At 19.0% G+C, this 14,430-nt stretch overlaps 3 protein-coding genes across 3 annotated transcripts in view; 1 reads left to right on the plus strand and 2 right to left on the minus strand.

Moving 5' to 3' along the window:
* PRSY57_1455000 (hypothetical protein) overlaps positions 1-1,086 on the minus strand; it is a gene marked incomplete at both ends in the record, with an annotated part of 3,940 nt that extends 2,854 nt beyond the window's left edge. Inside the window, one exon of the mRNA XM_012910146.2 lies at positions 165-1,086. Coding sequence (XP_012765600.2) covers positions 165-1,086 — 922 coding nt within the window. The remainder of the gene's footprint in view (positions 1-164) is intronic.
* Positions 1,087-3,926: 2,840 nt separating this feature from the next.
* On the plus strand, positions 3,927-9,002 carry PRSY57_1455100 (LCCL domain-containing protein; the record flags this gene model as incomplete). Its single annotated transcript, XM_012910147.2, has 2 exons — positions 3,927-4,317; positions 4,543-9,002. 2 exons carry the CDS (start codon positions 3,927-3,929, stop codon positions 9,000-9,002), a joined length of 4,851 nt encoding a protein of 1,616 aa, XP_012765601.2.
* Positions 9,003-9,630: 628 nt separating this feature from the next.
* On the minus strand, positions 9,631-11,379 carry PRSY57_1455200 (dfg10 like protein, putative; the record flags this gene model as incomplete). The annotated part of the gene is made up of 9 exons (XM_012910148.2): positions 9,631-9,664; positions 9,761-9,812; positions 9,902-9,945; positions 10,078-10,207; positions 10,284-10,323; positions 10,399-10,504; positions 10,628-10,760; positions 10,914-10,947; positions 11,095-11,379. 9 exons carry the CDS (start codon positions 11,377-11,379, stop codon positions 9,631-9,633), a joined length of 858 nt encoding a protein of 285 aa, XP_012765602.2.
* Between the last annotated feature and the right edge of the window lie 3,051 nt (positions 11,380-14,430).

A 14,430-nucleotide genomic window follows, 5' to 3' on the forward strand; every position in this document is an offset into this window, starting at 1 on the left:
AAAAAAAAAAAAAAAAAAAAAATATAAACATGTAAACATATAAACATATAATCACATAAACATTAATTGAGACAAATATATAAAAATTATTGCACATATACATATATATATATATATATATATATATATATATATATATATATATCTTTAATTTTTGTTTTTACCTGAACAAGTCATATTATTATAACTATGAAATATTTGATTGGAACTATTTGTTTTTTGTTCATTTGTATAAAAATTATTCATATGATTTTCACAATTTGAATTAAAGATATGTTTATTTAATCCTTGTAAGATATTATATTCATAACATGAAGCTGAATTATCATTAAAAGGATGTTTCATATTATGTTGTGAATACGTATCATTTTGTTTATTGTTATTGATACTTTGATCGTTTGCTAAAAAATCATTTTCCTCATTATTATTATTATTATAATTATTATTATAAGAGGTATTATTTTTTAGTAATGTTTTTTTTTTATTTTTAGAATTTTTGTTTATACTTTTTTTATTTGTTAGTATAATTGGACTTTTTAATTTTTCTATAAAATTATTTTTTTGTTGATCTGTTAAATCATTTCCTTGAATAAATAAGGAATTATTATAATTATAATTAATATCATTATTATCATTTGTACATTTTGAATTAAAGGATATTTTTGTACTAACATTTCTATATAGATCATCATTATTAGTACATGATTTAGACTGCACATTTATTAAATCGGACAAACTCATATTTTTATCATAATCATCATGTTGGTTGTTTTTATTTATATGTGGTCTTTCTAATAACATAGGATTTCCTTGGTCATTTATTGAATGATTAGAATTTTTTTCTTCTTTTGTGTTTTGCATACGTTTATATTCAAATTGACAATTAGATAAGTTATTTAAATAATCAGAAATACTAGAAGAATTATATGAAAATAAGCAATCTGAATCTTTACTATTATCGTAGTCTATAGATTTCCCAAAGCATTCATTATATGCTTCAAAATTTTCAATTAAATTAAAGTCTTCGGCGTCACAAGGTAACTGATCAATTAGGCTAGCAAATTGTCGTATCTGCGAAGAAGCCATTATTACATATTTTCACAAATATATTTTTAATATATATATATAAATATATATATATGTATATACATATATGTATTAAATAAAAAAATGAAACATATATATATATAAATCAATAAATAAATAAAACTAAATATATGTTAGTATATAAAAAATTTATTATATATAAATATACACTTATTTATTATATATATATATATATTGTGAAAGAAAAAAGAATTAGAATGATAAAATTACATTTTATTTCATATATTATTTTTTTCTCTTCATATGTATTTCTGAAATATTTTTTTTTATTTGGGTCAAATTATACATATAAAAATATTTCTTTAAATACATATATGTATATAAGATATATTTATATATATATATATATATATATATATTTACATACACATTTATATATTTCAAATCACACTCCTTTTCCTCTTATCATTGAATACTTTTTGAGGTGTATAAAAAAAAAAAAAAAAAAAAAAATTATAATAAAAAAAAAAAAAAAGTAAATAAATGATATTCCTTTTTCTTTTATGGAAAATTTTTGGCTATTTGAGAAAAAAAAAAATGAATTCTTTTTTTTCATATATATAAAAAAATAAATTCGTTTCAATGGAATATAAGAAAAATATTAAGAATAAATCATTACTAAAATTTATTATTTTGAAAGTGATATATATTTTTAAATTTTTAAACAAAAAATTATTTGTAATAGAATATAATAAATAAAAATTATGTACATATATAAAAATATACATACTCATTTAATATATAAATAATACACAATAATCTAAAATATATTATATATATAATGTAACGAAACAATAAAAAAAAGAATTAAATTAAATATAAGAAAATAAAAAATCTTAAGTGACAATTATAAATATTATATATATATATTTTTTTTTTTACACATATATGTACTTTATATATGTGTATAATTTATTTATTATAACTTCTTTTTTCCTCAAAAGATATGTGTATATAATATATATATATATATATATATTTATTTATTTATTTATATGATTAAGTAAAATTACATATATAGGAAACAACAAAGTAAAATAAATAATTTTAATATTATATATTTTATTCTTTTACATATTATAAAATGGTAAGTTGCCTATTTTTTTTATTTCTTATATCTCATCTAGGTTGATCTAAATTTATTTTTTGGTATAACAACTTATAGTGTTCCTAATATTTTTGCACATACAATATAAAAAAAAATATATAAATGTAATAAGAATTTTTAATACAATTAAATATAAACGAATTAAAAATATATAGAAGAAAAATAAAACATTTTCCTTGTTATATTCGAATTATATTTAAATATAAGTTTTTATACTTTCTTTATTTTATTTTATTTTATTTTTTTTTTTTGAACTTAAAATATATTTTCATTGAGTATTACCATAAAAATATATTGCAAACTAGCTATTTATAATTTAAGAACTTAATTTTTTTTTTTTTTATCTTACTTGATCCATTATATATGTAGCGTATTTCTTTTAATTTTCTAAGTAAAATATGTGTAAATAAAAATGAAATATTATGTCAAATATTATTTATTCTAATTTTATAATTGTATATATAAATGAATATATATGTATATATATATATGTATATGTATATACTATTGATTTATTATATATATCTATATATAATTAAACATTTTAAAGTTATTTCTTACCTTAAAAAATTCCTTTTATATCCTACAAAATAATAATGGCACATAGGTTTCATAAAATATATACCTGGTACATTTTTTAGACTTAATAAAGATCTTTTCCCTTATTTTATTATATTTTATATAAAAAAAAAAAAAAAAAAAGAAAGAAAGAAAAGAAAAAAGACTGTCTATATAAATAATATAAAGTCATGAAAAGAAAATAAATATAAAATTTTGTCATAAAATATTAATATTTATAAAATAATATATATATAACAAATATATATATATATATATATTTATATATAAATATTTAATTAATTAAATGAATATTATAGAATATTTAAATTAAAATTTTCATTTTTAAATAAATAATGATTGATTGGTCTTTTCAATTCTCCTTTAATTTTTAATTTTTTTTTTTTTTTTTTGGCTTGTTCTATTTTGCTATTATATTCATTTTTTATGAATGTTTTGACTTTGTATTACTTTTTTTTTGTATTTTCTTTAAGTATTTGTATAGCATATATAGATCAAGAAAATGTTTTTAAACATTTATGTGTATTTTTTCTGTATGATCATGAAGAAAAAAAAAAAAAAAAAAAAAAAAAAGATCTGTAATATCACGGTCTACATTTTATTTTGTTTTTCGCAAATACTTTAATTGTATACATATATATATATATATATATTACAAATTAAAAAAAAAAATAAAATAAAATGTACCATAAATATTTTGGACAATATATATAATGTGATATAATATAATAAATAGAAAAATTTCAATAAAGAAATTGAGTTTATTTTATATAATACGAGTTAGACAAATAAATATATATTAAAAAAAAAAATTATAAATGTATATATATTTTTACAAAATATTTTGTAACATCATATTCTATATTTGGTTTTTATTTTTCAAGTGTAATTATAGTTTATGTAAGCATATATCAGGATATTTAGTTGTATTTCTCACAAATTACAAAATCATATATAATTCTTCTTTTTTTTCTTTTTTTTTTTTTTTTCATTTATATTATATTTGCATAACATATCATATATATTTAAATCTTTTTTTTAATTTTTTTTTATTTTTTTTTTATACTGTGTATATATAATATTTTTTATTTTTTTTTTCCCTAATTTGTATATATAACAAAATAACCAAATTATGACAAAATTGTTTTTCATTAATTATGCGTTTGTAATAATTTTTTCGTTTAATTTATTTGTTAAGTGTGGAGATGACATAAGTAATACTTTTTTTAAATTTGAATTTTGTGAAGCTACTTCTACTTTTTCAAGTATTGGTGAAAATGGTCTACCACAATATGCTGCTGAAAATGCCTTAACAAGAGGTTCCGGATATTGGTGTTCAGAAGGGAAACATAATGTTAATGATGTCGTTTCTTGGATAGGCCACTTAAAAAATGTACGATCTCTGAATGGGATAATAATACATTGGGCCTATACACCTGGAGAAGTATCCATTTTAGCTAGCTATGATGGTAACGAACCATATGAGGAAGTAGTTCCATATCAAGTACTTGAATCTAGAGTTGGTAAAATATGAATACTAAATATAATGTTAATATTAAAACAATTTATTGTATATAATGATAAATGTGTAATGTGCTACATATTTATACTTTTACATAATAAAGCATTTATTTAATTTGTATTTATAATTCATTGATTCATTTATTCATTCTTTCTTTCTTTCTTTCTTTATTTATTTATTTATTTATTTTATTTTTTATTATTTTATTTTTTTTTTTCTTTTAAAGGAAATGTTGTACAAAATATAATTTTTAATCATGTTATTAGAGCAAAATCTATTAAGGTTAATATGAGGCATGCTATTCATGATTATTTTGGTATAAATTTTACCAACGTGTTAGGTTCAAGAGATCCAACCTTAAGAATCCAGAGTGGAATGTCTAGCTTGACACAAGATTTATGTTTACAAATCGATGAAAAGAATGAAGTGGTTTTAGATGGATGTATTACTGCTATATCCTATTTAGATGGTCGAGATTTGTGGAAATTAAATTCTAAAAATCAAATATATAATCCAATTAATAATCTATGTATAACATTAAAAGATAATTTAATAGCAAACGGTGGTAGACTCATATTAGAAGATTGTAATGCAAGCTTAGAACATAATGATGGACGTAGTAGTTGGCAATTATTACCAAATAATCAATTGAAAATATTAAGAAATGGTAATTTTTGTTTATCCCAAGATGGTCATAAATCTGGAAGTATTGATGTTGCTCTTCATAAAGAATGTATGTCTACATTATCATCGGATAATAAGAATCATTCACCTGATAAAGTCGTTGATGGACTTTTGGACACGTTTTGGGTATCACAAGAATTCAATTTGGATACTGCTCCAGATTCAGTGCATTTTGATGTAAATTTAGGTAGTATATATAAATTACAAAAAGCTATTATTGACTGGAAATATCCAGCCACCAAATATTCAATCAGTTTAAGCAATGATGGTGAAAATTATAAGGAGGTTAGTAGTAATTTAGCGAATTTTTTAAGAAGTACTATAAACAATTTACATAATACAGAAGCTCAATATATCAGATTAACTCTAAGGGCACCGAATCCAGAGTTCTCTGAAGAGAATAAATTATTTTATGGTATAAAAAAATTTTCTGTATATTCTAACAGAATTAAATCTATTGTTGATGATTGCGATAAAATAAAAGATACAGATGATGCTCGAGATAAATACTTTTTTGAGTTTGTATCTGAAGTGAATTTACAAGAAGGGAAAGAATTAAAACGATTAGATAATGAATTACAACTATATGCTGAAAAAATACAAAATGAAGCTTTAAAAATACAAAGTTTAAATCCTAAATTAAAAAAGTGTAAGTTAGAAAAAGAGAAAAGACACAAAGATATTAGTAATATAAAAAATGTTATTCTAAAAAATATATATGAAGTTATTAAACAAACGGAAAATATTATAAAAATGAATCCATTAAGTTCTTACTATTCTACATCAACAAAAGAATTAGGACAAACAAGTGATAATCCAGCAGATAATTGCTTTCATTTAAAAAATGCGTTACCTAGTTCTCCTTCAGGTTTTTATTATGTATTAACTACATGTTCTCAAAATGTGTTAAGAGTATTTTGTGATATGAAAATTGGTGCTACATATTATATTCCATTTGTTGACAATAAAATTATTAACAAATTAAAAGATGTTGAAAATGTATGTGCTACATATGGATTGAATCCTATTCATTTATATCATGAAAGTCAAATATATACCTTAAGAAAAGTATTTGATACTATGGATATAAACATAACAAATCCAGTTCCTTTAGCTATTCGTAAAGAAGATTCTGAGTTTTATTATTCTCTTGATTTTCAAACAAATGTTCATGACATTATAGCCAAATTTGGAACTCCTGTAGGTAATACATTTGGTATAAATAATATTGGGGTAACTTACTTTGATTCGTCCAGTAGTGAAATGTCTGCTTTTGTATGTTCGGATAATATAAATTCTATCAATTTACCAGAACCATTTGTAAATTTGGATTGTCAAAGTAGTTTAAAAGAAACAAGTGAAATCGAGAAGATGATTGGAAATGAATATTTAATTAAATGTCCTCATGACTGTTTAGAAAGGGATATTGAAGAGAGTGTCATAGGTGGTGAAGGTAATATATATTCTGAAGATAGTTCAATATGTTTATCTGCTATACATGCAGGGATATATGATAAGCACTATTTAATACATCTAAGGGTTATTAATGCTTTAAATGAATATGGAGGTTTTTTCCAAAATGGTATTATATCAGAAAGTTTTCTAAATAATACACAAGAAGTTGGATTTAAATTATTTCACGTTCCTCCCAAATGTCCAAAGGATGATATTACTAGTAATAATTATAATAATAATAATTATTATTATTATTATGATAATAGTAGTGCAATGTTTTCTTTCCTAGAGTTGGACAATAAAATGAATAATGTTAATGATAAATTTGATAATAACGATTATACTTATGTTGATTCTTCCACTGCTGATGCTATTAACGATTTGATAACTATAGTAAATAAGCAAGTTGGTAGTACAGATCCAACTTTTTTAGCATTAATAAATAAACAATCAATAAAAATTATTTCTAACGCAAGAAGATATCTAAAACCAACAGAAATATTTGAAAAAAACATAGAACTTTTATCTAATGAAACACTAAAAGATGTAGAAAAAGTATTCAATTTAATAAAAGTATTATCATCAAAAATTAATTCCGAGTTGGAGAAGAGAAAATATAAATTAGAAATTTTAGTAGATGAAAGATTAAGACAAAAGGAATTTGAATCATGGAAATTAGATAATGTAGATAATATTTATGATACATTCGAAATAATTAATTCTGTACAATTACAACAAGTTGGAAAATGGAACATATTAGATAATCCATTATATGAAGGTATAAATGGTATAACATTAGTTCAAAATGTACGTGTTTACAATTCACCGGAAAATAGTGTGATCAATTCATTTAATGGAAGTTATGCTTTTTTAAGATATAAATCATTTTATGATTTTGTATTTTCTACATATGTAAATATAAAAGGTGTAGGATCGGTTGGACTCATATTTAGATCATATGACAAATATAATTTTTATATGCTAGAATTAAATAATGATAGACAAAAGAATGAATTTAATAAGAGATTGCTAAAATTTGAAAATAATATAGTAACAGAATTAGCTATTGTTAATGGAAATGATTTACAAGAAGGAGATTGGTTTGTAGTTAGAATAGAATGTATAGGATCTAAAATAATGATAACAGTTCTTAAAACAAATAAACCTATATATGAATTACCAAAACCTGATATAATAATAAATGATGATTTTACTTCATCTGGAACTATTGGATTTTATACCTATGGTATAGATAATGTACAATTTACAAATATAACAGTAGAATCGGTAGAATGTTCAACAAAGGAAATATTATCATACAACATTTCTCCCATAAGTTGTAATATATATGAAGAATATTATGTAGGAAAATTTAATAAATCATATATAGCATTTGATTCAGAGAATTCAAATGGTGGTACATCTAATTGGAAATTTGCAAAAAATATTGGAAATGAAAAACATGTTATACTACAAAATTCAAATAAGAAAGAAGTAGAAAATGAAGAACAAATACCTTCTTTTATTATTTTACAAAACAAAAGTTGTCAAACTGGTGTGCTAAATTTTTCAGTTTATCCTGAATGTAGTAACGGAATTGTAGGTACTATGTTCAAATTTTTAGATTCCAAAAATTATACCATCTTAGAAATAGGATCTGGATTTACGCGCTTAAGACAAAACGTGAATGGGAAATTCCAATTATTATCTAAATCTATTATTTCTGGATATAAGGAACACATATGGAATCGTGTAACCGTATCCTTTAGCTCTAATAATATTAATGTAAATTTAGGTACTGGATTTATGACATATCCTATATTTAGTTTAATTGGATTACATTTATCGGATGGAGAATCCGTTGGATTTACTTCTTATAATTGTTCAAATGTATCTTTTAGTAATATCTATATGCACCCTTTTGATTTTAAACCTTATACTCCAACACCTACTTTAGATACTGAAAGTTTCCTACCTCCAATTTTCTCAAAATTCAACCAAGTTACAATAAAAGAGGAAGATCAATTACAAGACATGGGATACAAACAAATAGGTGACAATAAAAATTCTGATATTAGTAAGGAATCGGCAATAGATAAACATTCATTTGAGGATTCGACTCGTCAAATGAAGAAGGATGCTTATTATTGTGCTACTCATAAAAATATAGTTGATATAATAAATTATTGTAATCAATATGATAAAGAAAATGATAATTGTACAAATGAATTCTGTACTATATGCTGTAATAACATAGATACAAAAGAGGAAGAAGATATTAGAACATGTGAAATTTTATGTCAAAAATTGGATGATAAAATTCTTCAAACATCTGAAGTTTTGAATTATCTTAAAAAATCATGTATTGAATCTCCAAATGAAGAATTAAAAATATCGTGTGAAGATGATAATGATAAAGAAGAATGTTTGATAGAAATGTGTGAAATGTGTTGTCAATCTGTTACTATACCGGACGATTTGTTAACTAGCCATATGGATATTGATTCTTTGACAAATCACTGTATATCGTTATGTGATAAACCATGAGCATTTTAAAAGAAAAATAAATAAATAATATATATATATATATATATATATATATATATATATATCATGATATGAATATATAAATAAATAAATAAATACATATATTTATATATGTATATAGGTCAACATTTTTTTTTTTTTTTCTTACATCATGCATTGTTGATTTAATAGGTGATACGTACAAATATATATTTTCTCAAAAAAAAAAAAAAAAAAAAAAAAAAATTTTAAATAGTCATTTACATATGAATGTCCAACAGTTATGTACATTTGAATAAAATAAGGAAAAATATATTATTCATTGCACATTCTATACATTTATATTTCTATCTATATTCTTTGTATTTTTATTTATTATTATAATTTTTTTTATATATGAGTTATTTTTACTTCAATGAAAAATATTAAATGGTATTTATAATCATGAATAGTATATAATATATATATATATATATAGATCCATATAAGATATTTTTTCATCGTGTATTTAATTTTGCAAAAAAAGGAAAAAAGAAAGTATTTACAAATATATTTACAAAATGTAGTATAAAAAAAATATGTACACCATTTATTAAAAAAACACGTTACACCAATGTATTATATATATAAAAATAATGTTATTATATATTTACAAAATATATGGGAAGATTATTTTCCTATTCCTATATTAAGAAAAAAATAAAATAATTAAAAAAAATATATTTTTTCAAAAAAAATTTGAAATTAAAATTTTTTATATAATTTTATAAATAAATTACTTGGGATATGTGTTAGCTAAAACTTTTAAATACCATTCATGTGTTAGTATACCTATGTGATTAAAAAAAAAATATGCTTATATAATAGTAACCATTTAAAGAAAACAATCTGTTTGAATAATATAAATAATAAGTTATTACCATTTTTAATTAAGATTAATGAAACTAAAAGGAAATTCAATAAGCTGAATTAATTTAAAAATAAAATAAAATAAATAATAAAAATAGACGATTAGATAAAATCAAGAAATATATAAAGATATATAATATATTAGTATGTTTAATTTTAATTTTTTTTTTTTATTTTTTTAAATAACCATGTGATATTTTTGTTTAATAAGAAGAACGAAAAATATATTAAAATTTCTGCAAAATAATGTGGACAACTCACAAAATGAAAAAAACCTCCATATGGTACTTTATAAAAAGTGTCACTTTTTTTTATTCCTAACATAGAAGGGTTAATATATATATATATGAAAATATTATTTATTCGTATTATTGTATTTATTTTATTGTAAACCTTTTGGGCGTAGCCTAGCTAATCGAAGATGAGAGTCAAACTAAAATAAAAGACACATATATATGCATATATATATATATATATAATTTTTATTTTTATTTTTTTTAATTTATGCCTGAATTATATTTCCAAAAATGAAAAGGAGAAGAGGGGAAATTATTGACCAGTTATAATTTATTTTCTCCTTATTGTATAGGGAAAAAGGTGTTATAATGTAGAAGCTAATGTGTTAAAAGAATAAAATAATATATATATATATATATATATATATATATATATTTATACTTTATTATCAAATATAGTTTAATTTTATATTTTTATTTTTGAATTATTTATTATAATACCTTATTCCCAAAAGATATGAAGAAATATGCATGAACGATTTTGTAGTGGTCCTAACTAAGAATAATTGTTCGAAAAACCTTCTTAATAAATGAATTTCAAAAATGAGATTGGTTAGACAAATGTGATAATAAACTAAAAAGAAATAAAAATAAATATATATATTAGTTTGTCTCACTTAAATTTTTTTTATATATATATTTTTAATATAAAAATCCACTATTTTTTTCCTTTTATAATTTTTTAAAACATTTGATATAATAATAAATAATATAAGAAATATATTACCATTTTGTTGATTATTTAGATTATATTGAAAGTCCTTAATAAGAAGAAAAAGAAAAAGAGAAAGAAAAAAACAGTTTATATATTAATTTAAAAAAAAAAAAAAAAAATATATTAAATTTTTTTTTTTTTTTTTCTCTCTCTCTCTTTTTTTTTTTTTTTTTTTTTTTTTTTTTTTTTATACTTGAAATACAATTATTGAATTAATAAGTAAACCAATGATATAAAAGTGTGAAAAATAAGTCTTGGAAATTATAAAATTATCAAATATACTTTTGAACTTATAAAGCTTAGTATTATATGGTTCTTCATCTTTTTCGATTTTTAGAAATAAATTTTTCCCATGTAGTGCCCATTTATTTAAAGATTTAAAATAAAAGGTTAAGAACAAAAGAAATATATCTATAACGTAATATAAGCACACGAAAACAATAGCATTATTCATATGTTTTGTATAAAAGTATAGCATTTTATGTTCTTATTTATTCATAATTATAAACAAACAAAACTTATTTCTAAAGGTTATTAATATATATATATATATATATATATATATAAATGTGATATATAAAATTATATTCCAATATCATATATTTTGTGAAAATAATGTAATAACTTTGTATATTTATATCTTAAAAAAAAAAATTTTTTTTTTTTTTAGAACTAGCCACTTTTTTTATGTGCCATATATAATATATATATTATATTTTTTTTAATCACATAAATCTTTATAAAATATATTTAAATATGTGTATAATAAATAAATATTCATTTTATTATGAAAACTTATTTTATCATTTTGTGAAATAATAAAAACAACTTTATTTTAACAACAAAAAAAAAAAATAAGCTTTCATTTATAATAAAGTAAAAAAAAAAAAAAAAAGAAAAGAAACTATATAAAATTTAACATATAATAGCAAATTCAATATTGATGTATTAAGTTTATATTAGTAAAACTATATTTTTACTATTTCTTATTGTTACGTGCATATAATATATAATATTTTTTCTTTTATAATAATATGTAATTTTTATAGCTTATTATATAATATATATCAAAATTTAAATGCATAAACATATGTTTAAAAAAAAAAAAAAAAAAAAAAAAAATACATAGTGTTTGTTCTTTTTATTAATCTTATTGTATTCCTTAAGGTCAAATTATAAGATATACATAACTAATTAATTATTATTATTATTATTATTATTATTATTTTTTTGTATTATAATATACATGTTTCTTTTTTTATATATATGTGTGTATATGGTTTTATAGGAATATATGATTACATGAACGTATATTTTTATAAGTGTGTGCAATTTTTCTTTTTTTATATATTTAAAAACTATTTATATATTTACAAGTGTGTTGTGGGTGATTTATTCTAATGCCTGTTATAATTATGACTCAATAAAATATTATAAATAAAATACGTGAACCATTAAATAATTCGTCTTTTATATTTATGAATTTATTCACTTAATAAAAAAATTAAAAAGAAAAAAGAAAAAAAAAAGAAAAAAAAGAATTGAGATTGTTATAAGTGAAATAGGGCTGTGGTTGTATAGTATGAATTATATATATATATATATTTAATAAAATTCGAGCTCAAAAATTTATGAAGACACGAATAAATATTCTAAATTAAATATTACATATATATATATATATATATTATTTATATGTGTATATTTTTTATATTTAAAAAAAAAAAAAAAAAAAAACCTTATTTATATAACCTTTCCTGTTGCATGAAACTTAATAATTTAACCCATAAAGTATTATTATATATAATACTTTATTTTATTTTATATACACACAATAATAATATAATATGCATTAAGGTCTTATATATTAATATATAATACAATTATAATTACATTTTTTCGATATAAGAACTCTTTTCTAATTTTTTTTTTTTTTTCCCAAAGGTATAGATGTTCTTAAATAAATATATAAACATATATATATATATATATATATATATATATATATATATTATACATGTAGTTATTTATTTTATGTCCCTTTAATAAAATTAACTTGTTTTATCAAAAAGAAAACGGACATTGTACTTAAATATAATATAAATTTATATATTATCTATATATGATGTAGCAAATTAATATTTCCCTTTGAAGAATAAATATTGAAGAAATATATACATATATATTTTTTCCCTTATTATAGAAAGGATGAAATTTGAAAAATATTTCATCTGCTTATGTTTTAAGAATTTATTATATTTTTATCGTTATGACATATTATATACTTAAAATATGTTTGTATATTTATAAAATTATAAAAAAAAAGAAAAAAAAATATATATATATGAGTAATTATAATGAATATGGGGACATATATTATTGGCTTATATTATTAATTATATTGTAAATGATAATATTTTGTTTGTTATTTTGTTAAAATTTCTTTTATAAGTGAAAAATAATAAAAAGGAAAAAATATATTTTCTTTATATATACATATATATATTGTATGTGCATGTGTATTTTTTAGTATAATTATGTGCACGTACATATTTTATTATATATAAATGTTATACATATTATATACATATATATGTATAGGTATTTAAAAAAAAAAAAAAAAAAAAAAAAAAAAAACCTTACTTTTAGTAAATGGATTATTTTTTTATTTTTATTATATATATATATATATATATATATATATATATATATTATACCATTATTAAATTATTATAACATAAAAATACACATTCATCAAATATTTTGAATTATGGTTTAACCAGACAAATTAAGTATTCAAAATAATAAGATATATGTATAAAGGGTAAAAGAATATATTCCTAATATATATATATATATATATATATATTATATATATATATATAAAGTAGATATAATTTAGTTTAAGGCACCACTTGTTATTAGAAGTAAGAAATAATACTATATAAATAAAAATGGATACCATGTATAAAATAATTAACATATAAATAAATTTATATATAATAATTATTATACATATGTTATGCAATTTATAGTAATCCATTCGTTATTATATTATTAATAATATATATTTTTTTATAATATATATGTTCATAGTATTATTATTATTTTATTGTTATATATATATATATATATATATATATAATACATTATATATTTTTTTTTATATTTTTTTTAATACTAAATTGATATTATAATTTCATATTACAATTAATAATATATTTTTCAAAGAATTTAAAAAGTTTTATAAAATATATTATTCGTAGTGTGTAATTTAATTTAAAATGGAAAAAAAAAAAAAAAAAAAAAAAAAAAAAAAAAAAAAAGTTGAACCCTAATTATATATATAATATATATATATATATATAGTGTATAAAAATATATACTTTTTTTTTTTTTTTTTTTTTTTTTTTTTATTTCTCTTGAATTTTTCAAATGTGATTATTTAGAAATATAAAAAAAGAATATATATGTATATATTATATATATATATATATATATATTTACATTTATATGTTTATTTATTTAT

Source organism: Plasmodium reichenowi, chromosome 14, assembly GCF_001601855.1.
Source record: "Plasmodium reichenowi strain SY57 chromosome 14, whole genome shotgun sequence".
Taxonomy (NCBI): Eukaryota; Apicomplexa; class Aconoidasida; order Haemosporida; family Plasmodiidae; genus Plasmodium; species Plasmodium reichenowi.